The following is a 27229-nucleotide window of genomic DNA, read 5'->3' as shown; positions in this document are numbered from 1 at the left end:
CAAACTATTACAGACTACAAAGGGAAGCAGCCGCGAGCTGCCCAGTGACCCAAGCCTACCAGACGAGCTAAATCACTCCTATGCTCGCTTCGAGGCAAGCAACACTGGGGCATGCGTGAGAGCATCAGCTGTTCCAGGCGACTGTGTGGTCACGCTCTCCATAGCCGACGTGAGTAAGACCTTTAAACAGGTCAACATACACAAGACTGCGGGGCCAGATGGATTACCAGGACATGTGCTCCGGGCATGTGCTGACCAACTAGCAGGTGTCTTCACTGACATTTTCAACATGTCCCTGATTTAAGTCTGTGATACCAACATGTTTCAAGTAGACCACCATAGTCCTTGTGCACAAGAACGCAAATGCAACCTGCCTAAATGACTACAGACCCGTAGCACTCACGTCTGTAGCCATGAAGTGCTTTGAAAGGTTGGTAATTGCACACATCAACACCATTATCCCAGAAACCCTAGACCCACACCAATTTGCTTACCGTCTGAAAAGATCCACAGATGATGCGATCTCTATTGCACTCCACACTGCCCTTTCCCACCTGGACAAAAGGAACACTTACATGAGAATGCTATTCATTGACTACAGCTCAGCGTTCAACACCATAGTACCATCAAATCTCATCACTAAGCTAAGGATCCTGGGACTAAACACCTCCCTCTGCAACTGGATCCTGGACTTCCTGACTGGCCGCCCCCAGGTGGTAAGAATAGGCAGCAACACATCTGCCACGTTTATCCTCAACACTGGAGCTCCCCAGTGGTGCATGCTCAGTCCCCTCCTGTACTCCCTGTTCACCCACGATTGAGTGGCCAGGCACGACTCCAACACCATCATTAAGTTTGCAGACGACACAACAGTGGTAGGCCTGATCACCGACAACAACGAGACAGCCTATAGGGAGGAAGTCAAAGACCTGGCCGGGTGGTGCCAGAATAACAACCTCTCCCTCAACGTAACCAAGACTAAGGAGATCATTGTGGACTACAGGAAAAGGAGGACCGAGCACGCCCCCATTCTCATCGACGGGGCTGTAGTGGAGCAGGTTGAGAGCTTCAAGTTCCTTGGTGTCCACATCAACAACAAACTAGGATGGTACAAACACACCAAGACAGTCGTGAAGAGGGCACAACAAAGCCAATTCCCCCTCAGGAAACTAAAAAGTTTTGGCATGGGTCCTGAGATCCTCCAAAGGTTCTACAGCTGCAACAGCGAGAGCATCCTGACTGGTTGCATCACTGCCTAGTACGGCAACTGCTAGACCTCCGACCGCAAGGCACTACAGAGGGTAGTGCGTACGGCCCAGTACATCACTGGGGCAAAGCTGTCTGCCATCCAGGTCCTCTGTACCAGGCAGAATCGGAGGAAGACCCTAAAAACTGTCAAAGACTCCAGCCACCCCAGTCATAGACTGTTCTCTCTACTAACGCATGGCAAGCTGTACCGAAGTGCCAAGTCTAGGACAAAAAGGCTTCTCAACAGTTTTTACCCCCAAGCCATAAGACTCCTGAACAGGTAATCAAATGGCTAACCGGACTATTTGCATTCTGTGCCCCCCCCCCACCCCTCTTTTTACGCTGTTGCTACTCTCTGTTTATCATATATGCATAGTCACTTTAACTATACATTCATGTACATACTACCTCAATTGGGCTGACCAAGCAGTGCTCCCGCACAGTGGCTAACCGGGCTATCTGCATTGTGTCCCACCCACCACCCGCCAACCCCTCTTTTACGCTACTGCTACTCTCTGTTCATCATATATGCATAGTCACTTTAACCATATCTACATGTACATACTACCTCAATCAGCCTGACTAACCGGTGTCTGTATGTAGCCTTGCTACTTTTTATAGTCTTTTTATAGTCTTTTTACTGTTGTTTTATTTATTTTATTTCTGTACCTATTGCTCACCTAATACCTTTTTTTCACTATTGGATGGCGCCTGTAAGTAAGCATTTCACTGTACGGTCTACACCTGTTGTATTCAGCGCACGTGACAAATAAACTTTGATTTGATTTATTTCAGAGTGTTCATGCAGGACACAAAAAAACTCTACCTGCAGCAAAGAAACAATTGCATTTCGGTACATGATAAAACATAGGGATGCAAAACCTTGAGGGAATTGCGTCTAATCTGTATAAATAAAGACTCATTTAGATTATAATTTTGGAGCTGGGGAACAATGACGAGCACTACAAATGTCAAACGTCACTCTGTGTATTGCTGTTTATGAGTTTCGAATCACTTCTCCTTCAGGAGCGGAAAACTGTATGTGTGTGTGGTCTCCATGACAACAGTGACCAAACCACTGGTGAGTGGCTTGGTACTGTTGCTAGGCAGACACAGCAGGAGAGAGCAGCCTATTACTGCAGCCTATTATCCTTCTTTCCTGCAGCTCCCTTTTTTCCCTACTTTTCTCCCTGCACTCCTTCTTTCCCTCCATTTTCAAATCGTTTGAGTTGCTAGGCAGCGGTATCGCCCCTGTGCCGTTCCAGCATCCCCCCGTGCTCGAGCGTCAGTAACCCCAGGGATGAAAGGGCTACAGTCGGACCATGAGGTGCGCCGGCCACTCATATGTGAACTGGTGACCCCCACATGTGTGACCCCCACGTGTGGCTCAGTGGTCAGATATTGGTTTCGAAAGGCTGTTTAGTCACACAAACTATAGCACTGCACCATTGTATCAATGATGCAGACTGATACAGTACTGGAGATGTTGCATTACTGCATGTTCATTAATTTCTTAACGTCACATGACTGTTCAACAGTTATGAGGCTTCATCTCCTGGGATCATTCTTAACAGGTGCCTGGTGCCTAGTTTTTTTTAGGGATTTAACCACTTCTCTGTCTCCATTGCCACAAAATAGATTTTCACGTAGGCTACAATTTCTGCTTCCCTTGCTCTCCTTAGCTCATCCAGGCAAAGCACCTCCACACACTCACCCACTTTTTCCACATTTTGTTACGTTACAGCCATATTGTAAAATTTGATTAAATCGTTTTTTTTTTCTCATCAATGTCACATAATGACATAGCAAAAACTTCTTTTTTTTTTAAACATTTTTGCTGATTTATAAATAAAATGTAAACTGAAATATGACATTCACATAAGTATTCAGACCCTTTACTCAGTAATTTGTTGAAGCACTTTTGGCAGCGATTACAGCATCAAGTCTTCTTGGGTATGAAGCAACAAGCTTGGCACACCTGTATTTGGGGAGTTTTTCCATTCTTCTCTGCAGATCCTCTCAAGCTCCGTCAGGTTGAATAGGAAGCGTTGCTGTTTTCAGGTCTCTCCAGAGACGGGTTCAAGTCCGGGCTCTGGCTGAGCCACTCAAGGACATTCAGAGACTTGTCCCTAAGCCACTCTTGCTTTGTCTTAGCAGTGTGCTTAGGGTCATTGTCCTGTTTGAAGGTGAACCTTTGCCTCAGCCTGAGCACTCTGGAGAAGGTTTTCATCAATGATTTCTCTGTACTTTGCTACGTTCATCTTTGCCTGGATCCTGACTAGTCTCCCAGTCCCTGCTGCCCATACTGCCACCACCATGCTTCACTGTAGGGATGGTGCCAGGTTTCCACCAGACGTGACGCTTGGTATTCAGGCCAAAGAGTTGAATCTTGTTTTCATCCGACCAGAGAATCTTGTTTCTCATGGTCTTAGAGTCTTTAGGTGCCTTTGGCAAACTCCAAGCGGGCTGTCATGTACCTTTTACTGAGGATGACTGGCTTCTGTCTGGCCACTCTACCATAAAGGCCTGATTGGTGGAGTGCTGCAGAGATGGTTGTTCTTCTGGAAGATTCTCCCATCTCCACAGAGTAACTCTGGAGCTCTGTCAGAGTGACCATCGGGTTCTTGGTCACCTCCTTGACCAAGGCCCTTCTTCCCTGATTGCTCAGTATGGCTGGGCAGCCAGCTCTAGGAATCCTGGTATTTCCAAACTTCCATTTAAGAACGATGAAGGCCGCTGTTCTTTGGGACCTTCAATGCTGCAGACATGTTTTGGTACCCTTCCCCAGATCTGTGCCTCGACACAATCTGGTCTCGGAGCTCTACGGACAATTCCTTCCACCACATGACTTGGTTTTTGCTCTGACATGCACTGTCAACTGTGGAACCTTATATAGATAGGTGTGTGCCTTTCCAAATCATGTCCAATCAATTGAATTTACGCACAACACCCCATAATGAAAAGTGACACATCTTTGTAGAAGCAACTCTCAATACTTTGTAGAAGCACCTTTGGCAGTGATTTCAGCTGTGAGTCTTTCTGGATAAGTCTCTTAAGCGCTTTCCACACCTGGATTGTGTTTCGAGCTCTGTCAAATGGTCCTTGATCATTGATAGGCAACCATCTTCACGTCTTGCCATAGATTTTCAAGTAGATTTAAGTCAATACTGTAGCTCGGCCACTCAGGAACATTTACTGTCTACGTGGTAAGCAACTCCAGTGTAGATGTGGACTTGTGTTTTAGGTTATTGTCCTGCTGAAAGATGAATTCCCCTGCCAGTGTCTGGTGGAAAGCAGACTGAACCAGGTCTTCCTCTAGGATTTTGCCTGTGCATAGTTCGTTTCTTTTTTATCCTGAAAAATTCCAAAGTCCTTAATGATTACAAGCATATCCATAACATGATGCAGCCAGCACTATGCTTGAACATATGGAGTGGTACTCAGTATTGTGTTGTTTGGGATAAAATCAATACAACACTTTCAGGACTTTCAGTATTCAGGACAAAAAGTGAATTGCTTTGCCACATTTTTTGCAGTATTACTTTAGTACCTTGTTAAAAACAGGACGTATGTTTTGGAATATTTGTATTCTGTACAGGCTTCCTTCTTTTCACTCTGTCAATTAGGTTAGTATTGTGGAGTAACTACAATGTTGTTGTTGTTGATCTATCCTCAGTTTTCTCCTATCGCAGCCATTCAACTCTATAACTGTTTTAAAGTCACCGTTGGCCTCATGGTTAAATCCCTGAGCGATTTCCTTCCTCTCTGACAACTGTGTTAGGAAGGACGCCTTTATTTTGTAGTGACTGGGTGTGTTGATACACCATCCAAAAGGTAATAATCATTTTTCATGGGATATTAAATGTCTGCTTTTTGTTTTACCCATGTCCCAATAGGTGCCCTTCTTTGCAAAGCATTGGAAAACCTCCCTGGTCTTTGTGGTTGAATCTGTGTTTGAAATTCACTGCTCGACTGAGGGACCTTACAATTATCGGTATGTGTGTGGTACAGAGATAGGTAGTCATTCAAAAATCATGTTAAGCATTGCTATTGCACTATTATTGCACACAGGACCATGAACAGCTTCTACCCCCAAGACATAAGACTGCTAAATAGTAAGTTAAATTGTTAACCAACAGCTACCCGGACTATCTGCATTGACCTTTTTTGCACTAACTCTTTTGACTCATCACGTACGCTGCTGCTACTGTTTATCTCTCATGTTGCCTAGTCACTTTACCCCTACCTACAGTATACATACATATCTAAACACAAATACCCTTGTACCCCTGGACATCGACTCATTGTGTATTTCTTCCTTGCTGTTATTTTTTAAATTATTTCTCTTTTTTTGTCTCTGCATTGTTGGGAAGACCCGTAACTAAGCATTTCACTATTAGTTTACGACACCTGTTGTTTATGTAGCGTATGACAAATACAAATGTAAATGATTTTGTTTGGTCTTAAATCCCCCAGCATATCGTTTTATTTTGGTTTCAAATCCCCCAGCATGTCATCTAGGTTTTATTTTGGTCTCAAATCCCCCAGCATGTCATCTATGTTTTATTTTGGTCTCAAATCCCCCAGCAAGTCATCTAGGTTTTATTTTGGTTTCAAATCCCCCAGCATGTCATCTAGGTTTTATTTTGGTCTCAAATCCCCCAGCAAGTCATCTAGGTTTTATTTTGGTTTCAAATCCCCCAGCATGTCATCTATGTTTTATTTTGGTCTCAAATCCCCCAGCAAGTCATCTAGGTTTTATTTTGGTTTCAAATCCCCCAGCATGTCATCTAGGTTTTATTTTGGTCTCAAATCCCCCAGCAAGTCATCTAGGTTTTATTTTGGTTTCAAATCCCCCAGCATGTCATCTATGTTTTATTTTGGTCTCAAATCCCCCAGCAAGTCATCTAGGTTTTATTTTGGTCTCAAACCCCGTAGCATATCATCTAGGTTTTATGTTGGTCTCAATTCCCCCAGGTTTGCCCTTCTATTCAAGTCTCAATCCCTCTGTTACCTTCTCCTCCTTCCTATCCGCTCCTCTCTCCTGTGGTCATCCTAGGGCCATGACGTTGAGGCCTTCCACCCTGCATGCATGGCGGATGGACACGTATTGAACAGAATGGAAAACATTTCCGTATTGAGCAGAGCGTTAGGAAGAGTCACCCACCCAGCGATCTGGTCTGCAGCGACAACACCGACAACCTGTCGCCCTGTTCCCTTCGACGGAATCTCATTGACCCACTTTCTGCTGTTCAATTTGAGATGACACTTTCCCTAGGTGACGGCCATTATGTGTGTGTGTGGGGGAGTTGTGTGTGTGTGTGGGGGGGGGGTTCAGTGTTTGCACTCGCCTTTCAGTAGTGATAATACATGTGCAAAGGCGTTTGTTAGATTAGCTCTTGTGCTGAATTCTGAATCTATAATCTTTGTCATTTTGGCACAATAAGTTCAGGATGTTTTTACACAATGGATAACTTCAGTAGGTTGTGAAGCAAAACAGAGGACCAAAGCAATTCCCAGGTAGTCACTGTTCTCATACAGTTATTCTGAATTTACCTCTGTGTGAGTGTCTGTGGGTGTTCTCATGAATTCGCCGTCTTTGAGCATGTGGGGATATGTATACACGTTTGTTGTATTCCAGAGGTGGGTGGCTTGGTCACGTCATCAGACAAAGAGTGTCCTTCAGGTGTGTCGTGGTCACCTTGACCCAAGTATCCAAACCTCCTCCTCATTTACCCACTGACTTTCATTCACTCTCATCTTCTCTCCCTCTTATTTAGTCTCCTTCGGTCTGTCATCCACCTCTCTCCTGGCCCAGAACAGGACAGCGGGAATCAAATTAACATTGATCCCACTGCTCCAATTAAGAAAGGTAATCAGATAACAGGAGATATAAAGATGAATGGTCCTCAATGAAATGCAGAGGAGGGATCCTCCCTTGGGTGAGAGCCAGCCTGGTTACATCTACCGGCCTGGTTGCGTCTGCTACAGTGGCAGCCATACCAGGCCAGGTCCTCCTTTACCGTCTAAAGCAATGATAATGTATCCTTTCATAATGGAAAGAATACTGTACGTTGTTTGTTATCCGACCCACACACTGTATATGTACAGTATATGTAACACATTGCCCTGAGATACAACTTTGAAAATGGAGAAGGACAAAAAGTAATCCCCTTTTCCTATAGGTGGGAATGAGAATGTCTATTGTCATGTCCTCCCAGCGATAACCCCAAAGTTACACCAGAGATAAAGGATTACCTTTTTTTTACCTGACATCACAAATGTCATATTTCTCTGGGCGGAGATTGGGGAAAAGGGTCGAAAAGCAATAGGAAGATCGATTTCAAATGGTGACCCCCAAAGGCTGTTGAAGAAGGGTGCACACCATTTCGGGGAAATGTGTTGTTCAGTACAAACCAACACGCAACGTAGCAAAACATTGAGGTGAATTGATTTGCTTCACGATATCCACCATTGCTCCTGCACCCAAGAAAGCGAAGGTAACTGAACGTAATGTCTATCGCCCAGTAGAACTCACTGTTATCATGGAGGGCTTTGAGAGGCTAGTTAAGGACCATATCACCTCCACCTTACCCGACACCCTAGACCCACTGCAATTTGACGACAGCTCAGCCTTCAACACCATAGTACCCTCCAAGCTCATCATTAAGCTCGGGGACCTGGGTCTGAATCCCGCCCCGTGCAGCTGGGTCCTGAACTTCCTGACTGGCCGCCCCGTGCAACTGGGTCTTGAACTGGCCGCCCCAAGTGGTGAAGGTAGGCAATAACACTTCCACTACGCTGTTTCTCAACACAGGGGCCGTCAAGAGTGCGTGCTCAGCCCCCTACTGTACTCCCTGTTTACCCATGACTGCGTGGCCATGCACGCCTCCAACTCAATCATCAAGTTTGCAGATGACACAACAGTGGTAGGCCTGATTACCAACAATGACGAGACAGCCTACAGGGAGGAGGTGAGAGCCCTGGCGGAGTGGTGCCAGGAAAATACTCTCCCTCAACAAAATGAAGAGGCTGATTGTGGACTTCAGGAGACGGCAGAGGGAGCATGCCCCTATCCACATCGATGGGACCGCAGTAGAGAAGGTGAAAAGCTTCAAGTTCCTCTGCGTACACATCACTGACAATCTGAAAGGGTCCACCCACACAGACAGTGTGGCAAAGAAGGCACAACAATGCCTCTTCAACCTCGGGAGGCTGAAGAAATTGTCTTGGCCCCGAAGACCCTCACAAACTTTTACAGATGCACCTTTGAGAGGGTGGTGCGGTCAGCCCAACACATTACCGGGAGCACACTACCTGTCCTTCAGGACATCTACAGCACCCGGTGTCACAGGAAGGCCAAGAAGATCATCAAGGACCTCAACCACCTGAGCCACAGCCTGTTTACCCCGCTGTCATCCAGAAGGCGAGGTCAGTACAGGTGCTTTAAAGCAGGGACTGAGAGACTGAAAAACAGCTTTCTTCTCAAGGCAGTCCACACTGCCACTAGCCGGCCTCCACCCAGTACGCTGCCCTGAACTTGGTCACTGTCACTATCCGGCTACCACCTGGTTACTGATTCCTGCACCTTAGAGGCTGCTGCCCTATGTACAGAGACATGGAACACTGGTCACTTTAATAATGTTAAATACTGTTTTGCATATGAAAATGGGTATATACTGTATTCTAGTGAAGGCCATCCTTTTCAACTATTTCTGTGCATATACTATATAGTTTATCTGAAGAATACGTGGATAGAATAGTATATATACAACAATAGTTGAATAGGATGACCTTGACTAGAATACAGTATATACAGTTGAAGTTGGAAGTTTACATACACCTTAATCCTATAAAAAATTCCCTGTCTTAGGTCAGTTTGGATAATTTATTTTAAGAATGTGAAATGTCAGAATAATAGTAGAGAGAATTATTTATTTCAGCTTTTATTTCCTTCATCACATTCCCAGTGGGTCCGAAGTTTACATACACTCAATTAGTATTTGGTAGCATTGCCTTTAAATTGTTTAACTTGGGTCAAATGTTTCAGGTAGCCTTCTACAAGCTTCCCACAATAAGTTGTGTGAATTTTGGCCCATTCCTCCTGACAGAGCTGGTGTAACTGAATCAGGTTTGTAGGCCTCCTTGCTTGCACACGCTTTTTCAGTTCTGCCCACAAATGTTCTATGGGATTGAGGGCTTTGTGATGGCCACTCCAATACCTCCTGCTACAACTTTGGAAGTATGCTTGGGGTCATTGTCCATTTGGAAGACCCGTTTGCGACCAAGCTTTAACCTGACTGATGTCTTGAGATGTTGCTTCAATATATCCACATAATTTTCCTACCTCATGATGGCATCTATTTTGTGAAGTGCACCAGTCCCTCCTGGAGCAAAACACCACCACATCATGATGCTGCCACCCCTGTGCTTCACGGTTGGGATGGTGTTCTTTGGCTTGCAAGCCTCCCCCTTTTTCCTCCAAACATAACGATGGCCATTATGGCCAAACAGTTCTATTTTTGTTTTATCAGGCCAGGGGACATTTATCCAAAAAGTATGATCTTTGTCCCCATGTGCAGTTCCAAACCGTAGTCTGTTTTTTTATGGTGGTTTTGGAGCAGTGGCTTCTTCCTTGCTGAGCGACCATTCAGGTTCTGTCGATATAGGACTCGTTTTACTGTGGATATAGATACTTTTGTACCTGTTTCCTCCAGTATCTTCACAAGGTCCTTTGCTGTTGTTCTGGGATTGAGTTGCACCTTTCGCACCAAAGTACGTTCATCTCTAGGAGACAGAACGCGTCTCCTTCCTGAGCGGTCAGACGGCTGCGTGGTCCCATGGTGTTTATACTTGCATACTATTGTTTGTACAGATGAACGTGGTGCCTTCAGGCGTTTGGAAATTGCTCCCAAGGATGAACCAGACTTGTGGAGGTCTACAGTTTTTTATCTGAGGTCTTCGATTGACTCAAATCATGTCAATTAGCCTATCAGAAGCTTCTAAAGCCATGACATCATTTTCTGGGATTTTCCAAGCTGTTTAAAGGTACAGTCAACTTAGGGTATGTAAACTTCTGACCCACTGGAATTGTGATACAGTGAATTATAAGTGAAATAATCTGTCTGTAAACAATTGTTGGAAAAATGACTTGTGTCATGCACAAAGTAGATGTCCTAACTGACTTGCCAAAACTATAGTTTAACACGAAATTTGTGGAATGGTTGAAAAACAAGTTTTAATGACTCCAACTTAAGTGTATGGAAACTTCCAACTTCAACTGTACATAAACATTATTAAAGTGACCTGTGTGTGTATACATACATACAGTGGGGCAAAAAAGTATTTAGTCAGCCACCAATTGTGCAAGTTCTCCCACTTAAAAAGATGAGAGAGGCCTGTAATTTCATCATAGGTACCCGTCAACTATGACAGATAAAATGAGAAAATAAAATCCAGAAAATCACATTGTAGGATTTTTAATGAATTTATTTGCAAATTATGGTGGAAAATAAGCATTTGGTCAATAACAAAAGTTTATCTCAATACTTTGTTATATACCCTTTGTTGGCAATGACAGAGGTCAAACGTTTTCTGTAAGTCTTCACAAGGTTTTCACACACTGTTGCTGATATTTTGGCCCATTCCTCCATGCAGATCTCCTCTAGAGCAGTGATGTTTTGGGGCTGTTGCTGGGCAACATGGACTTTCAACTCCCTCCAAATATTTTTTATGGGGTTGAGATATGGAGACTGGCTAGGCCACTCCAGGACCTTGAAATGCTTCTTAGGAAGCCACTCCTTCGTTGCCCGGGCGGTGTGTTTGGGATCATTGTCATGCTGAAAGACCCAGCCACGTTTCATCTTCAATGCCCTTGCTGATGGAAGGAGGTTTTCACTCAAAATCTCACGATACATGGCCCCATTCATTCTTTCCTTTACAAGGATCAGTCATCCTGGTCCCTTTGCAGAAAAACAGCCCCAAAGCATGATGTTTCCACCCCCATGCTTCACAGTAGGTATGGTGTTCTTTGTCCTCCAAAAAAGTTATATTTTGGTTTCATATGACATTCTCCCAATCTTCCTCTGGATCATCCAAATGCTCTCTAGCAAACTTCAGACTGGCCTGGACATGTACTGGCTTAAGCAGGGGGACACGTCTGGCACTGCAGGATTTGAGTCCCTGACGGCGTAGTGTGTTACTGATGGTAGGCTTTGTTACTTTGGTCCCAGCTCTCTGCAGGTCATTCACTAGGTCCCCCCGTGTGGTTCTGGGATTTTTGCTCACCGTTCTTGTGATCATTTTGACCCCACGGGGTGAGATCTTGCATGGAGCCCCAGAACGAGGGAGATTATCAGTGGTCTTGTATGTCTTCCATTTCCTAATAATTGCTCCCACAGTTGATTTCTTCAAACCAAGCTGCTTACCTATTGCAGATTCAGTCTTCCCAGCCTGGTGCAGGTCTACAATTTTGTTTCTGGTGTCCTTTGACAGCTCTTTGGTCTTGGCCATAGTGGAGTTTGGAGTGTGACTGTTTGAGGTTGTGGACAGGTGTCTTTTATACTGATAACAAGTTCAAACAGGTGCCATTAATAAAGGTAACGAGTGGAGGACAGAGGAGCCTCTTAAAGAAGAAGTTACAGGTCTGTGAGAGCTAGAAATCTTGCTTGTTTGTAGGTGACCAAATACTTATTTTTCCACCATAATTTGCAAATATATTCATAAAAAATCCTACAATGTGATTTTCTGGAATTTTTTTCTCATTGTCTGTCATAGTTGAAGTGTACCTATGATGAAAATTACAGGCCTCTCTCATCTTTTTAAGTGGGAGAACTTGCACAATTGGTGGCTGACTAAATACTTTTTTGCCCCACTGTACATACATACATACATACACACACACACACACACACACACACACACACACACTGGTCACTTTAATAATGAAGTCATTAAACTTTTTTTTTATTTGAATAGAGCCCCACAGTGTCATAATACCCATAAAACCTAGCAGTCAAACAGGGAAATGGTTTCAATAATTTTTCCACTGTTCATTTTTCCCATGGGGAATTTTAGAAACACTTAATATAAGGCTTACCCTGGCGATGTTTTGATAACCGTGTAAATCTCTCTCGGACAAGGTGACAGGTCTATCAATATATTTGGCACTATTTACTCTCAGATCAGAAAATGATCATTAGCATCAAAGTAGACATCATGCAAGACTACAAATCCCTGCAAGCATCTGCACATCATCTCTTGCTGACACCTTTGCTAACAGGTACTATGTTAAGTTAAAACTTGTACAAGACAGTTCACAGAATTGTCAATTTAATTACATTTTGCCAATTTATTAATTTCAAAATTTAGCTAACATTAGTTAATCTAGAGATTCTCACCTTTGCCTCAATTTGGCAGTCTCGTCCAGATCATCATGGCATTTGTAGTTCTTTATGATAGCTAATTAGCATTTCATGTTTGGGGGTTAAATACAGGTTGATTGATAAGTCACCTTTTCCTATAGAGAATTTTCACGTTTATCAAAACGTCACACAAACGTAAGCCTACATGAAACACAGCCCTTATTTTAAGTGTTTCTAAAATCCCATATGGGATAAATGAATGGTGGGAAAACAATTGGAAACATTTCCTTGTTTGACTACTAGGTTTTATGGGTATTATGACTCATACTTTGGTAATCTATGCACCCCAGATATATATATGTGTTTTAGCCAACTTTGACCATAACTCTGACGGTATGGTATGACAACAATAGGCAAAAGGTTTCTAAAGATTTTATACAGATCTTAGAGCACCAAACCACTACACATTACTCTCTATAAAATTGACCAAAGTCACATAAGGCTATAGCCTAAAAGTAGTACACCATAAGGAATGTCATCTGACATGTAGCCACGGTCTGTAGTAGAGGCCCTACAAACAGCTCATACTAATATGCAGGCCATGTTGTGTGGCATTTAGTCACGTCCAGACTGGGTGAGTCTGACACATGCTGCTGTTCTGAGTCAGTGAAAAGCTCTAGTTACAGTACTTTACATGTCTGGCTCTGCACGGCCAATTCACGGCTCATATAACATAGGACAGTGTGGGATGTAGGGATGTAGGGCAATGGGGATGTCAAAATATAGCTAGTGACCCATATTATCGAGTGGGTTTGTCAGCTGCATAGAATAGATATTTATTTGATCTGTATAATGAATGTGGCTCACTTCGGGATCTGGTGCTGAATAAGGTATTTACTTATTATATGTTTGCACCAGATGGTAACAGAAAAGTCCAACAACAAGTCCTTGTTTGCACTTTCCTTGACGAGGTAGTTTCTCGAGCCAATGCTAACTAGCATTAGCGCGATGACTGGAAGTCTATGGGTATCCACAGAGATGTGCTAATGGTATCCACTAGTTCATCTGACACTGGGGAAGTAGGTTAAGGGCCTCGTTGAAAAAAGTATCCCTTTAACTTCACCTTTATTTCACCTTTGTTCCAACTTCTCGCTATGTTTGAAACCCACTGCAAAATAATGAGTACAGACTTTGCACAGAAGCATAACACTTGATAAATGGTGACAGCTGTTTTGGTTAGGCTCGATTACTCAAGGTGACGCTTTCTTACAATTAACATTCAGTTGTCTCTGAATGAAATGCAATGGAAAAGGGCACTTTGACCAGCAATGCCCATGTTTCATTTACCCCCCAGCAGACCTTAGGCAGCAAGTGTGTGTGTGTGTGTGTGTGTGTGTGTGTGTGTGTGTGTGTGTGTGTGTGTGTGTGTGTGTGTGTGTGCGTGTGCGTGTGCGTGTGTGTGTGCGCGCCTTCCATTTCGTTCCCAAAAGCCTTCCATATCTCATCCCTCACTGTAAATGCTACTGCTGCTCAATATGTATGTGATTAGTGCCTAATTGAGTCCACGTGAAGCGTGGCCAGACTCCATCTGAAAGCAGAGTGGTCATTTGCTCCCTTAGTAATCGCTGGTGCAGAAAAGAAATAGTCTTCAGTTGTTCCCCTTACATAGAGGATATGTAAGCCCTAGTAACTTTCTCTCTCTCCTTCTCTTGTTGTCCAGCTCGGTACAACTTCTTTCAGCTTTGTCCATATCCTCTATAATTACTATAATTGCCGATAACACAGGCGCCTGAAATTGACATCCGATTACAAAACACATGGCTTGAATCCAGCCTGATCATCTCCTGTTGTTTGTCATCCCAATGATCCCACAACATCATTCATTCACACTCCCCCTTTAAAAACACTGTATATAATCAACTAGTATCATGAAAGTATCATCTACATCAGTAGTGGGGAACCTTTTTTCTATCAAGGGCCATTTGGATATTTATAAATTAATTCAGCGGCCATATTAAAATGTGCTATTTTCTGCTTTATTCATGTTTTAATGTGACTTTAATCACTGACATTGGTTTTATAGTTTAAATATGACTTTTATGACATTTCTTGTGTCCTTGAGTATTTAGAAAAGTGCAAATCCTATTTAAATAAATATTAGTATTGTAAATAATGTTGTTGTTATTATGATTACTTGTTCAAGCTCACCTCTAATGCGATGGCTGAAACTGCTTATCTTTGAGGCGTTTGATGTCAGCTGGCAGAGAAGACGACGCTACTCGCAGCTGGTTTTCCAGGTTTGTGTCAGTTAGTCTTGAGCAGAATCGAGTCTTTGCAAGAGTCAGTTTGGTCGTCCCGAACACAGATGCAAATTTAAGTGCATGTCTCCTCAGAACAGGAAAATGCTCAGCGCTAACATACATTTTGTAGAGCTCAAGGAGAAGAAGGTTGTTGTACCTGGCTTTGAGCTCGTTATTGCTTTGCAGCTGAATGACTTTGTGTCGTAGGCCATCCGGCACATCCGCTGGTTCGACGTTAAACGGGGTTGCAAATATATTCAACTCCAGTTGTTTACTTTTCACATCCTTAAACAAAATCCTTAAGCAAAATGCCTTTGCGAGCTTTCCACACTCACCGGCATATTCCAACATAATCTCAGGCTCTTGTCCTTGCAGAGTAGGAAAATGAACTGTGTTACCCCTTTCTAGTTGGACTTGCCACAGCTTTAATTTCGCTTCGAACAATTTCACATTTGACAGCAGATCGCTGAGAAGCTGGTTCGGCCCTTGAATCTTGACGTTCAAGTCATGTCCACCATGAAGGCCAAATCACACATCCACTTGTCATCACTCAGTTCCACTACAGGTTTCCCCTTCCTCTCCATGAATTGTTTTACTTCCTCCTTCAGTCCGTAAAACCGCACGGGTATGTTTCCACGGCTCAACCATCGCACCTCACAGTGGTAAATCAGATCACCATACTCCGATTCAAGATCACTCAATAGCTCCTTAAACTGCCGGCTGTTCAGCCCTTTGCTTTTGATAAAATGAATGGTCGACACTACAGTTGCCATTACATTGGTCGGCTTTAGGGACTGTACACACAGACTTTCTGATGTATGATGCAGTTGCATACACTTGGATCCAGATTGAGACGACTCATGTCTTTTTTCACTAATGAGGTTAACCCCTTTTTCGAGCCAACCATGGCTGGCACTCCATCTGTAGTAAGGCCACACAATTTTTCAAACCGTAGCTCAAATTTGCTTAAGCCAAGTCTCTCAAACAAGTCCGCACCTCTGGTGGTGCCATGCATGGCTTCCAAAGACAGCAATTCCTCCCCTGTGTCAAACTCAGCGGTAATCCCACGCACAAAAACTGCAAAGTGGGCGTTTTTTGTTGTCAGTCGTTTCTTCACATGCCAAAGAAATGTCTTGCGGAGTCCTTCAATGTTTTTTCCTTCCAGATGAGGCTTCAGTTTCTTTGCGATAAGCTCGCTCACCACAAAACTTGCATAACATTTTCCTCATCCAAATGAGGTTTCGTAAAGGCGGCTTGGTGGGCACCCACGCCCCACTGAAGAGCAATGACTTTATCCACGCGAAGTTGTTCTTGCAACTCATTCAGTTTAGCATGTTTGACGCTCCAAATTCACCTTTTTCACTACTGCAAGTGCATCCACACAAACTAGGCATACAGGTTTGCCTTTCACTTCGACAAAAAAATATGAATTTGTCTTGGAAAGCGTGACACTCCTCATCTACTTTTCTTTTCTTTACTGTAGTCATTTTTATGATCTACAGGTGCTCGATGATGACGAGCTGTCTGGTACCGCCAAAGCTTTGGGGGAGGTGTGTGGGTGGATTTTCTTTTTACGTTTTATTTTTGTGGTAAAACAGATTTTTTTATTAAATTATTTTTTATTTATGAATTGGCTCGGGGGCCTGATCAAACGGTCTCGTAGGCCGTATACGGCCCGGAGGCCGGACGTTCCCCACCCCTGACCTACATAATCAGATTGTATCATTTGCCAGTGGAATAACATATTTACTTTATGAATAAATGTACATATTGTGAACATATTATAATGCTCCTCTCCCTCCTCCAGGAATGCCAGTCCGGTGGGGTTGGTGCTGACAGCAGTGGTAGCCATATCATACCAAGTGGCCATCATCTTTGAGGGGTAAGCATCTCTCTTGTTTTCTGTCTGTTCACTGTGGCTATCTTATCACACTCTTCTGTCTCAGCGGTGAACAGGGTTCGTAGCCTTGTGAGGCGCTGAACAAGTTGGCTCCGTCAATGCAGACACTATCAGATCACATCCAGTTAAATGGACTGACACGTACAGGGCAGGAGGTAGCCTAGGTAAGAGTGTCGGGCCATTAACCAAAAGGTCTCTGGTTCAAATTCCCGAGCTGACTAGTTGAAAAATCTGTCAATGTACCCTTGGGCAAGGCACTTAACACTGTTTGCTCCTATATGTCGCTCCGGATAAGAGCGTCTGCTAAATCAGCTATTCTCAAGTGGTGAGTCACAACCCACATTTTTTTTATGGGTCGCCGGTATCTTGAGTTACAAATGATTATAAAAAATATGGTGAAAAAAATACTCCAGTCTGAACGTTAACAACTTAAACCAGGTAGAAAGTGAGTAGAAATGATAATGAACTTACATTTTTTTATACTTTAATATCTGAAAAATGTTTCTTCAATCACAGCATTTTCAATATAGAGCTATTAGCAGCACTATTTTGGTTGATTTTATGGTCTCAAGCCAGTGAGTTTAACATTATTCATCAAAAATATGAGCAAAATTGTATTATTGACAATGAAAGAGGTGGGGATGTTGTTCTCTTGTCATATAATTGCTACATTTACTATCAATATAGCATAAACAAAAATGTCCATGTATTTTGTCAATTTGTTTTTGCGATTCAAATATTGGGTCGCGAATGAAACAAACTGGTTCAATTTGGGTCCCGAGGCAAAACCAGTTGAGAACCACTGTGCTAAATGACTAAAATTAACATAAATAATGTTACATGTTGATCTCCTTGATTGGCCTTGGCCTTGTTAAGTTTGGTTGTTTCTTAGCATGTGTTGCATCAGATCAATGTGATTTTAATCATGATGATGTGGGATGACTAAGTTGAATAAAAAAAAAAAAAGCCCAATAGGCTGATCACAATCCAGCCTCCCTATGGGTTTTTCCCTCGGTTTTTACAATGACAGAAGTTTAACTTTACAGTCACAGTTTAGTTCCGAGTGACAGAAGTGTTTCTATAACAGTTGTTACTGTTAGCAGACCAACATCTGTCTCAATGCTGAGTCACATCAAGCCCATACAAATCCACACTCCCTCGTGCTGCACACATGAAAGGGTTGAGTGAGGATAAAGAGAAAGGTTTTGTCTTCTTGTCCCTGATCAAACTCCCCAGCAAGCGTTCTTAAACGTTATATTAGTGAGAGATGGAGTGAGCAGACAGGTTCAGTATCTGTAGGTAATATGCGATGAGACATAAAAATAAATGTTTCAAAATGTTTATTTTTATCCTCCAAAGAGGTGGATGGGTCATTTTTATATATATACACACACTACCGTTCAAAAGTTTGGGCTTACTTAGAAAGCTATTTTTTTTTGTCCATTAAAATTACACGAAATTGATAAAAAGTACAGTGTAGACATTGTTAATGTTGTAATTGACTATTGTAGCAGGAAACGGAAGATTATTATTTTTTTTAACTTTTTTTTTTACTTTATGGAGTATCTACAAAGGCGTACAGAGGCCCATTATCAGCAACCATCACTTCTGTGTTCCAATGGCACGTTGTGTTAGCTAATCCAAGTTTATCATTTTAGAAGGCTAATTGATCATTAGAAAACCCTTTTGCATTTATGTTGTACTGATTAAAGAAGCAATAAAACTGGCTTTTAGACTATGGCCAGAAACAAAGAACTTTCTACTGAGAAATGAAGGCTATTCCATGCGAGAAATTGCCAAGAAACTGAAGATTTCGTACAATGCTGTGTACTACTCCCTTCACAGAACAGAGCAAACGGGCTCTAACCAGAATAGAAAGAGGATGGGCTACATGCTTCAGCACTTGCCGGTCCCGTTCTTTGAGCTTGTGTGGCATACATCATCGCGGCTGAGCCGTTGTTGCTCCTAGATGTTTCCACTTCCCAATAACAGCACTTACAGTTGACCAGGGCAGCTCTAGCAAGGCAGAAATTTGACAAACTGACTTGTTGAAAAGGTGGCATCCTATGACGGTGCCTCATCGAAAGTCACTGAGCTCTTCAGTAAGGCCATTCTACTGCCAATGTTTTGTCTATGGTGATTGCATGGCTGTGTATTCGATTTCATTCATACACCTGTCAGCAACGGTTGTGGCTGAAATAGACCAATCCACTCATTTGAATGGGGGTCCACATACATACACTGTATTTATGTGCTTTCGGAAAGTATTCAAACCACTTGACCCTTTCCACATTTTGTTACGTTACAGCCTTATTCCAAAATGGATGAAGTTATTTTTTTCCCACATCAATCTACACACAATAACCTAATGACAAAGCAAAAATATCACAAGTATTCAGACCGTTTACTCAGTACTTTGGCAGCAATTACAGCCTTGAGTCTTCTTGGGTATGACACTACAAGCTTGGATGGAGAGTGTCAGAGATGGAGGAACGTTCCAGAAGGCACCTGCCTAAATAAGGTCCAATAGTTTATAGAGCATGTCAGCACTCTGGGACAGGATTGTGTCGAGGCACAAATCTGGGGAAGGGCAACCGTCTCTGCAGCACTGCACCATTCTGGCCTTTTCTGGTGGAGTGGCCAGACGGAAGCCACTCCTCAGTAAAAGGCACATGACAGCAGACTAGGAGTTTGCAACAACCCTAAGCAAACAGCAAAGACGATGCAGGAATGGCTTTGGGACAAGTCTCTGATCCGGCAGGGCTCCCGAGTGTGTAAGCGGTCTAAGGCACTGCATCTCAGTGCTAGAGGCATCACTACTACTGTATCACAACCGGCCGTTACCGGGAGTCCCATAGGGCGGCGCACAATTGGCCCAGCGTCGTCCGGGTTAGGGGAGGGTTTGGCCGGGGTAGGCCGTCATTGTAAATAAGATTTTGTTCTTAACTGACTTGCCTAGTTAAATAAAGGCTAAATAAATAAAAAGACGGATGTGGAGGTCCTGGGGTTGTGTGGAACATTTTTGGTATGTTTTATTTCAGCTCATGAAACATGGGACCAACACTTTATATGTTGCGTTTATATTTTTAGTTTAGTACAATACCAGTCAAAAGTTTGGACACACCTACTCATTCAAGGGTTTTTCTTTATTTTGACTATTTTCTACATTGTGAAATAATAGTGAAGACATCAAAACTATGAAATAACACATGTTGTAACCAAAAAAGTGTTAATCAAAATATATTTTATATTCTTCAAAGCAGCTCCCTTTACCTTGATGACTGCTTTGCACACTCTTGGCATTCTCTCAACCAGCTTCACCTGGAATGCTTTTCCAATATCCTTGAAGGAGTTCCCACATATGCTGCGCACTTGTTGGCTGCTTTTCCTTCACTCTGCTGTCCAACTCATCCCAAACCATCTCAATTGGGTTGAGGTTGGGGGATTGTGGAGGCCAGGTCATCTGATTTCAGCACTCCATCACTCTCCTTCTTGGTCAAATAGCCCTTACGCTGCCTGGATGTGTGTTGGGTCATTGTCCTGTTGAAAGACAAATTATAGTTCCACTAAGCGCAAACTAGATGGGATGGCGTATCTCTGCAGAATTCTGTGGTAGCCATGCTCATTAAGTGTGCCTTGAATTCTAGAAAAATCACAGACAGTGTCACCAGCAATGCACCTTCACTGCTCCTCCTCCATGCTTCACGGTGGGAACCACACATGCAGAGATCATCCGTTCACCTACTCTGCGTCTCACAAAGACACAGCGGTTGGAGCCAAAGGACAGATTTCCACCGGTCTAATGTCCATTGCTCGTGTTTCTTGGCGCAAACAAATCTCTTCTTCTTATTGGTGTCCTTTAGCAGTGGTTCCTTTTCAGGAATTTGACCATGAAGGCCTTATTCACCCAGTCTCCTCTGAACAGTTGATGTTGAGATGTCTGTTATTTGAATTCTGTTAACCATTTATTTATTTTGAATGCAATTTATGAGGCTGGCAACTCTAATGAACTTATCCTCTGCAGCAGAGGTAACTCTGGGTCTTCCTTTGCAGTGGCAGTCCTCATGAGAGCGTGTGTGTGTGCGGTCGGGGGAGCGTGTGTGTGCGCGTATGGTTGGGGGAGCTTGTGGGTGTGGTATGTGCGTGCGTGCTGTCGATGGAGCATGTGGGTGTGTGAGCAAGAGACATCACCACCCCCAGTGATGGACAACAGAAAGGTGATTGTTAGCTGCCTGTCTTTGGATGACACACCAGACCGGTCATCAACACAGGGACACATAAAGACATACTCATTTACTCACCTATCAAAATAAACATCAAGGAGACTCAGGGAAGAAGATATGCATCAGAAGATGCTGAGATTGCATTTCCCTGATACTGCATTCACAATCACTCTACATGAAACTAAGTGTGTGTCAATCAAGTCCGTGTTCTATTTCAGTCGGGTGCCAGTGCACTGCAGAACTAGGATGAGATTACATTTCTATGCCATTGTATTCCCTCTCAAGGCGTTCACAGATATTGTTGATTCACATTGAATTTAAATAAGCGTTATTGTTAACATACATTTGTAAGCTCAATTCTCATCCCAAACATCCCTCAATATTTGATGTCCTACCTCCCACTCCTTTACAGACTAGTAAAATAATAGGTAGCTCTGTTTACTGTACCTGTCCCTGTCCTTCCCACTCAAAACATATCCCTCCCCAGTCTCCACCTACCTATTGCCAGTCCATCGGTAGGGAGGGAGAGTGGCCCTGCAGTCAAATTTCTGTATAGGACGTGGCCTTAGAAGGAGGCTCAATGGTGCAGAAAAGTGTACATCAATGGATAACATGCAGGATGAGGGACACCTTTTACAGACACACACGGGGCTCCAGGCACGGGTTGGTACAGTGGAGGAACAGTAATACTCTCTTCTCCTGTTTATGTGGGGTTTTTTCTCTGGTTTTTACAGACCTTTCACCGAGGATATCTATCGACAGAGAGCACAGTGCTGCAAGCACAAATAAAGAGGAAGGATGGACTGTGTTTGTCCGAGGATCATACCTACAGATCAGAGACTACCAGACTGACTACCAGGCCACACACCACGTCAGCCTGCTACACAGAGCACGAGAGGTGGGCTAGAGAGAGAAGGGATGGAGGGTGTTTTTGTATTCTGGCAAAGATCAAGTACACAGTCTTCATCCTGGCCCAATTCCAAGATATTCTACTTCTCTTTATAAAAACTTTGATCCCTGCTTGCAGTATTTTAATAGCAAGTCTTAACAATGCAAGGGCTGGATCAATCGTTTTCAGCTTTTAAATTGAATGCTCTGTAGTTTTCATATTTCACACTATTTAGTCGTGTAGTTTTTATCTCAAAAGCCAATGACAATCATTCCATAATATCTTCTGCATGGCTATGTTTGCAGAGTCCCATGTATCTTAATGAAACTGTAAATACAGATCTGATCCCATAACTACCTGAACTGTTGTTTCATTACCAGTCTGTCTGTCTTGTGTTCTGTGTTGTTGATTAACACACCATCAACATTATAACTGAAGTATATGTTCTAAATAGCACCACATCCCCTATTAAGTGCACTACTTTTGACCAGAGACCTTTGTTGCTTATACAGTGCCTTGCAAAAAAAAAAATCCTATTTTGTTGCATTACAACCTGTAATTTAAATTGATTTTTATTTGCATTTCATGAAATGGACATACACAAAATAGTCCACATTGGTGAAGAGAAATGAAAAAAAAATTACTTGTTTAAAAAAATTCTAAAATATAAACAGGAAAGTGGTGTGTCCATATGTATTCACCCCCTTTGCTATGAAGCAACCAATGCAACCAATAACCTTCAGAAGTCACATAATTAGTTAAATGAAGTCCATCTGTGTGCAATCTAAGTGTCACATGATATGTTACATGATCTCAATATATTTACACCTGTTCTGAATGGCTCCAGAGTCTGCAACATCACTAAGCGAGGGACACCACCAAGCAAGCGGCACCATGAAGACCAAGGAGCTCTCCAAACAGGTCAGCGATAAAGTTGTGGAGAAGTACAGATCAGGGTTGGGTTCTAAAAATATATCAGAAACTTTGAACATCCCAAGGAGCACCATTTAAATCTGTTATTTAAAAATAGAAAGAATATGGCACCACAACAAACCTGCCAAGAGAGGGCCGCACACCAAAACTCACAGACCAGGCAAGGAGGGCATTAATCAGAGAGGCAAAAAAAGACCAAAGATAACCCTGAAGGAGCTGCAAAGCTCCACAGTGGAGATTGGAGTATCTGTCCATAGGACCACTCGGCTTTACAGAAGAGTGTCCAGAAAAAAAGCCACTGCTTAAAGAAAAAAATAAGCATACACGTTTTGTGTTCGTCAAAAGGCACGTGGGAGACTCCTCAAACATATGGAAGAAGGTACTCTGGTCAGATGAGACTAAATTTGATCTTTTTTGCCATCAAGGAAAATGCTATGTCTGGCGCAAACCCAACACCTCTCATCACGTCGAGAACACCATCCCCACAGTGAAGCATGGTGGTGGCAGCATGTTGTGGGGATGTTTTTCATCGGCAGGGACTGGGAAACTGGTCAGAATTGAAGGAATGATGGATAGCGCTAAATACGTGGATATTCTTGGGGGAAACCTGTTTCAGTCTTCCAGTGATTTGAGACTGGGACGGAGGTTCACCTTCCAGCAGGACAATGACCCTAAGCATACTGCTAAAGCAACACTCGAATGGTTGAAGTGGAAACATTTAAATGTCTTGGAATGGCCTAGTCAAAGCCCAGACCTCAATCCAATTGAGAATCTGTGGTATTAAAGATTGCTGTACACCAGCGGAACCCATCTAACTTGAACGAGGTGGAGCAGTTTTGCCTTGAAGAATGGGCAAAAATCCCAGTGGGTAGATGTGCCAAGCTTATAGAGACATACCCCCGAGAGGCTTGCAGCTGTAATTGCTGCAAAAGGTGTGGCTCTACAAAGTATTGACTTTGGGGGGATGAATAGTTATGCATGCTCAAGTGTTGTTTTTTTCTCTTATTTCTTGTTTGTTTCACAATAAAAAAATATTTTGCATCTTCAAAGTGGTAGGCATGATGTGTAAATCAAATGATACACCCCCCCCCCCCCCCCCCCCCCCCCCCCCCCCCACACACACAAATTATTTTAATTCCAGGTTGTAAGGCACCAAAGTAGGAAAAATACCAAGGGGGGGGGGGGTGAATACTTTTGCAAGCCACTGTATTTAGCATAACTATCCTAGGTTCAGATGAGAAGCACACTTACTCATTGGGGTTTTAAATGGACCTGTGTGAAGCAGCCACTGATTAAAGGCTTGGGGAAAGTCACATCAATAGATGTGTGGTCTATTGGTCAGACAGACACTTTTGCTTTTTTCTTCTCATGTTATGGATGCAGAAACTTTTACTGTGGCCAAATCAGGCTCACTCTGGGAGAGAGAGTGAAAGATGGGGAGGGAGAGAAAGGGAGGAGAAAATGTACATGGACCATTTACAGAGCTGTAAGTTCCCCTGCGGTGCAGCACTGTGTCCCCGGGGGGAGTTGACATTGCCATTGTATTCACTGAGTCGTTCTGAACTTCTGACGTGGGTGGGATATACGGACGGACTGGTGTGGTTTCAGTGACAATGACCGTAACAGCAGCTGCTCACTGATTTGCTCCAACACAGTTACGCTGCCGAAAACAAGTATACCAGACCATTTATTACCCAGTCTGTTTACAATCAGACCAGGAAATCTGACCAATGAAGACTCTCCCAGACGCTCTTAAGCACACTTGCCAGATTGATTGCTTGACTGATGCTATTATTTGAATAATAGTATGTAGTTATTAAGTCTGCTTGTTATTTAGTTAACTGGGTTATGATGGGACCAGGTAGTCACACACAGTCAGACTTGTTGCTATGCAAACCCTTAATAAACATTGATGGAACAGCAGCTCTGCCATGAGTCATGGTCTGGGGTTCTGTCTGGAAGGGATGGGTGGGTGCAGGGAAGGTATAACTAGACCCTAAAAACTACCAAACTTGGTATAACTACACACTAGAAACTACCAGATATATACTAGTATGCCTTCAGTCGTTGTTTGGGGTTTTGACTGGAAGGGATGGGTGGTTGCAAGGAATGTTTAACTAGACCATTAAAAATGACCAAAAAAAATGACCAAAAAGGTATAAACACACACTAGAAACTACCAGATACATGAACGTTCACTTCACCAATGGCCATACGGTGTTTGAACATGTCTGGAAGAGGTGAATGCAGAGAAGGTATATTAGAAACTAGTGGCATCTACTGAACATTACAAAACTGATTGTGTAACTTGTCTTACACCAGGGCTCTCCAACCTTTTTCACTCCAACCCTAATCTAGCACACCTGATTCTAATAATTAGCTGGTTGATCAGCTGAATCAGGTTAGTTACAACTGGGGTTGAAGTGAAAACGTATAAGAGGAGGGTAGCTCTCCAGGAAAAGGGTTGGAGAGCCCTGTGACTTACAGAATTACATCTGCTTACAAAAAACTGTCTCAAACACCAGATCAACACACCTCCTGCATCCAGCAGCTGGCCAGTGTTAAGTGTTAAGTGAACTCTGGACACCCCATGTTTTGCAGCTTGTGGGAACCGTGTTTGTACAGGGCAACTTCCCAGTATGAGTGTTGTATTCCCATCACCGTCTGTGTAGCAATCCCCCAGCATGGCTGCTGATGCACCAAGCTGTGTGTCCCCTGCCTGCCTCTGCTTCTCTCTGTCCCACACATCCAGAGTCCTTTGTAACCCGGCTGTTTGATGTCCTCTATTTGCTTTGTACATTTTGTGTTCCACATTATTCTCCTCCATCGCCTCTGGACCCGTAACCAGTTACCTGCATCCTTGTCTTCTCCTATCACAGATCGTTATCTGACATTAAAATGGCCCAATGGTCATCTTTTTTTCCTATGTGTGTTTTGTGGTCTCGCTCCCTGCAGGGTTTTTTTTCACATTCACAGGGAAAGTGAATGTCATTTCTTCCTCTCATTGGTAATGTGGAACGAGGGAGGTGAAGGATGGGTGGATACAACAGTGGGAAATTGAACCCTGTCTTTCATGTCAGGGTCCTGTCTCCTTCCCTGGTTCCCTCCTACAGTGTTAAAGAGAGATCACCTCTCCTTCTCTCTGTGTCAATGTTCTGTCTCATCCCTTAAGCTCTGTAATAAAGGCCCTTTGTGTCCACCGCTACCTAACCGGTTATACGTTTTTTAATTTTTTTTTATTTTAACTCCTTTTTAATGTGTCATATCTTGTCTGCATTCACTGTCATTTCTTAGAAATCCTTCGCCATGCTATCGGAAAGGGCTCTTTTTATTTAGCTCTGCTTGACTGTCTCTTCTGCAGCCTCTCTCGCACACAATGTCATATCTATACAGTCGATTGTTTGTTCTAGTCTATTGCGTGAAAAAACATGCATAATGCATCATGATTAAAAGGTTCAGTTTCTTCTGCTGTTTCCGTGGAGCCATTGGCCTGAGTGTGTTCCATTGCTATGTGCCTGTATTGCTTTAGAGACAAGGGCGTAACTTTTGATTGCATATTGGGGGGTTGACATCCAAGAATATACCCCAATCACAACTGAAATACCAATTTTTTTTCTATATTACTATTACTGTGTTCTTAGGTGGCAGGTAGCCTAGTGGTTATAGCGTTCGGCCAGTAACCAAAAGGTTGCTGGATCGAATCCCAGATCTGACAAGGTAAAAATCTGTCGTCCTACACCTGAGCAAGGCAGTTAACCCACTGTTCGCCAGGCACCGAAGACGTGGATGTCGATTAAAGGCAGCCCCCCCCCCCTCCCCCACACCTCTCTGATTCAAAGGGGTTGGGTTAAATGTGGAAGACACATTTCAGTTGAAGGCATTGTTGTACAACTGACTAGGTATCCCTCTTTCCCCTTACTCTTAAAAGGCCCAAATTATGTTTTCCTTTATTTTGTATAATGTTATACAACAGCTGGTGCAACTAAGGGCTCTATAAAATCTGCATTGCAGAAGTTCAGCTTTACGGCGTGATTTAAATTTGAAGGCAATGTTCCTGCTTTAGCAGAGACGGTATTCACGATAAACGCTGCATATGTCGGTTCCATCACAAATTAACTTAAAATGTATATTTTGAACTCTGCAACGTTTTAGCTTTACAGATTGAATAGAGACATTTTTTTTTGTCATTTGTACTTTTGGCTTGCCTGGTGACATCACCAGTATCGACCACTCCCAGACAGTCCTAGCAAAATTCTTGCTTGAGAAAGTTTTTTATTAAAAAATTTGTGTTAAATTTAGTCAATTTTATTAGAAAAGTATTACATTAAGGTACTTAATTGTAACACTGATATAAAAACGGCTGCATTGAGTCT

At 43.0% G+C, this 27229-nt stretch overlaps 1 protein-coding gene across 6 annotated transcripts in view; it reads left to right on the top strand.

The window, feature by feature from the left end:
- Window positions 1-22282, top strand: part of pemt (phosphatidylethanolamine N-methyltransferase) — an 81341-nt gene extending 59059 nt beyond the window's left edge. For 4 of the 6 annotated variants that reach the window (XM_036946305.1, XM_036946302.1, XM_036946304.1 and 1 more), the window contains exons 6-8: window positions 14815-14908; window positions 16719-16793; window positions 21769-22276. In XM_036946305.1, coding sequence (XP_036802200.1) covers window positions 14815-14908; window positions 16719-16790 — 166 coding nt within the window. In that variant the 3' untranslated portion in view covers window positions 16791-16793; window positions 21769-22276. Of the gene's footprint in view, window positions 1-14814; window positions 14909-16718; window positions 16794-21768 lie in introns of all 6 variants that reach the window. The other 2 variants (XM_036946303.1, XM_036946307.1) reach the window with 1 other exon arrangement.
- Window positions 22283-27229: the final 4947 nt, after the last annotated feature.

This window comes from Oncorhynchus mykiss, chromosome 16, assembly GCF_013265735.2.
Source record: "Oncorhynchus mykiss isolate Arlee chromosome 16, USDA_OmykA_1.1, whole genome shotgun sequence".
Taxonomy (NCBI): Eukaryota; Metazoa; Chordata; class Actinopteri; order Salmoniformes; family Salmonidae; genus Oncorhynchus; species Oncorhynchus mykiss.
The sequence above is the reverse complement of the archived record's forward strand: the minus strand, read 5'-3'. Positions and strand labels throughout refer to the sequence as shown.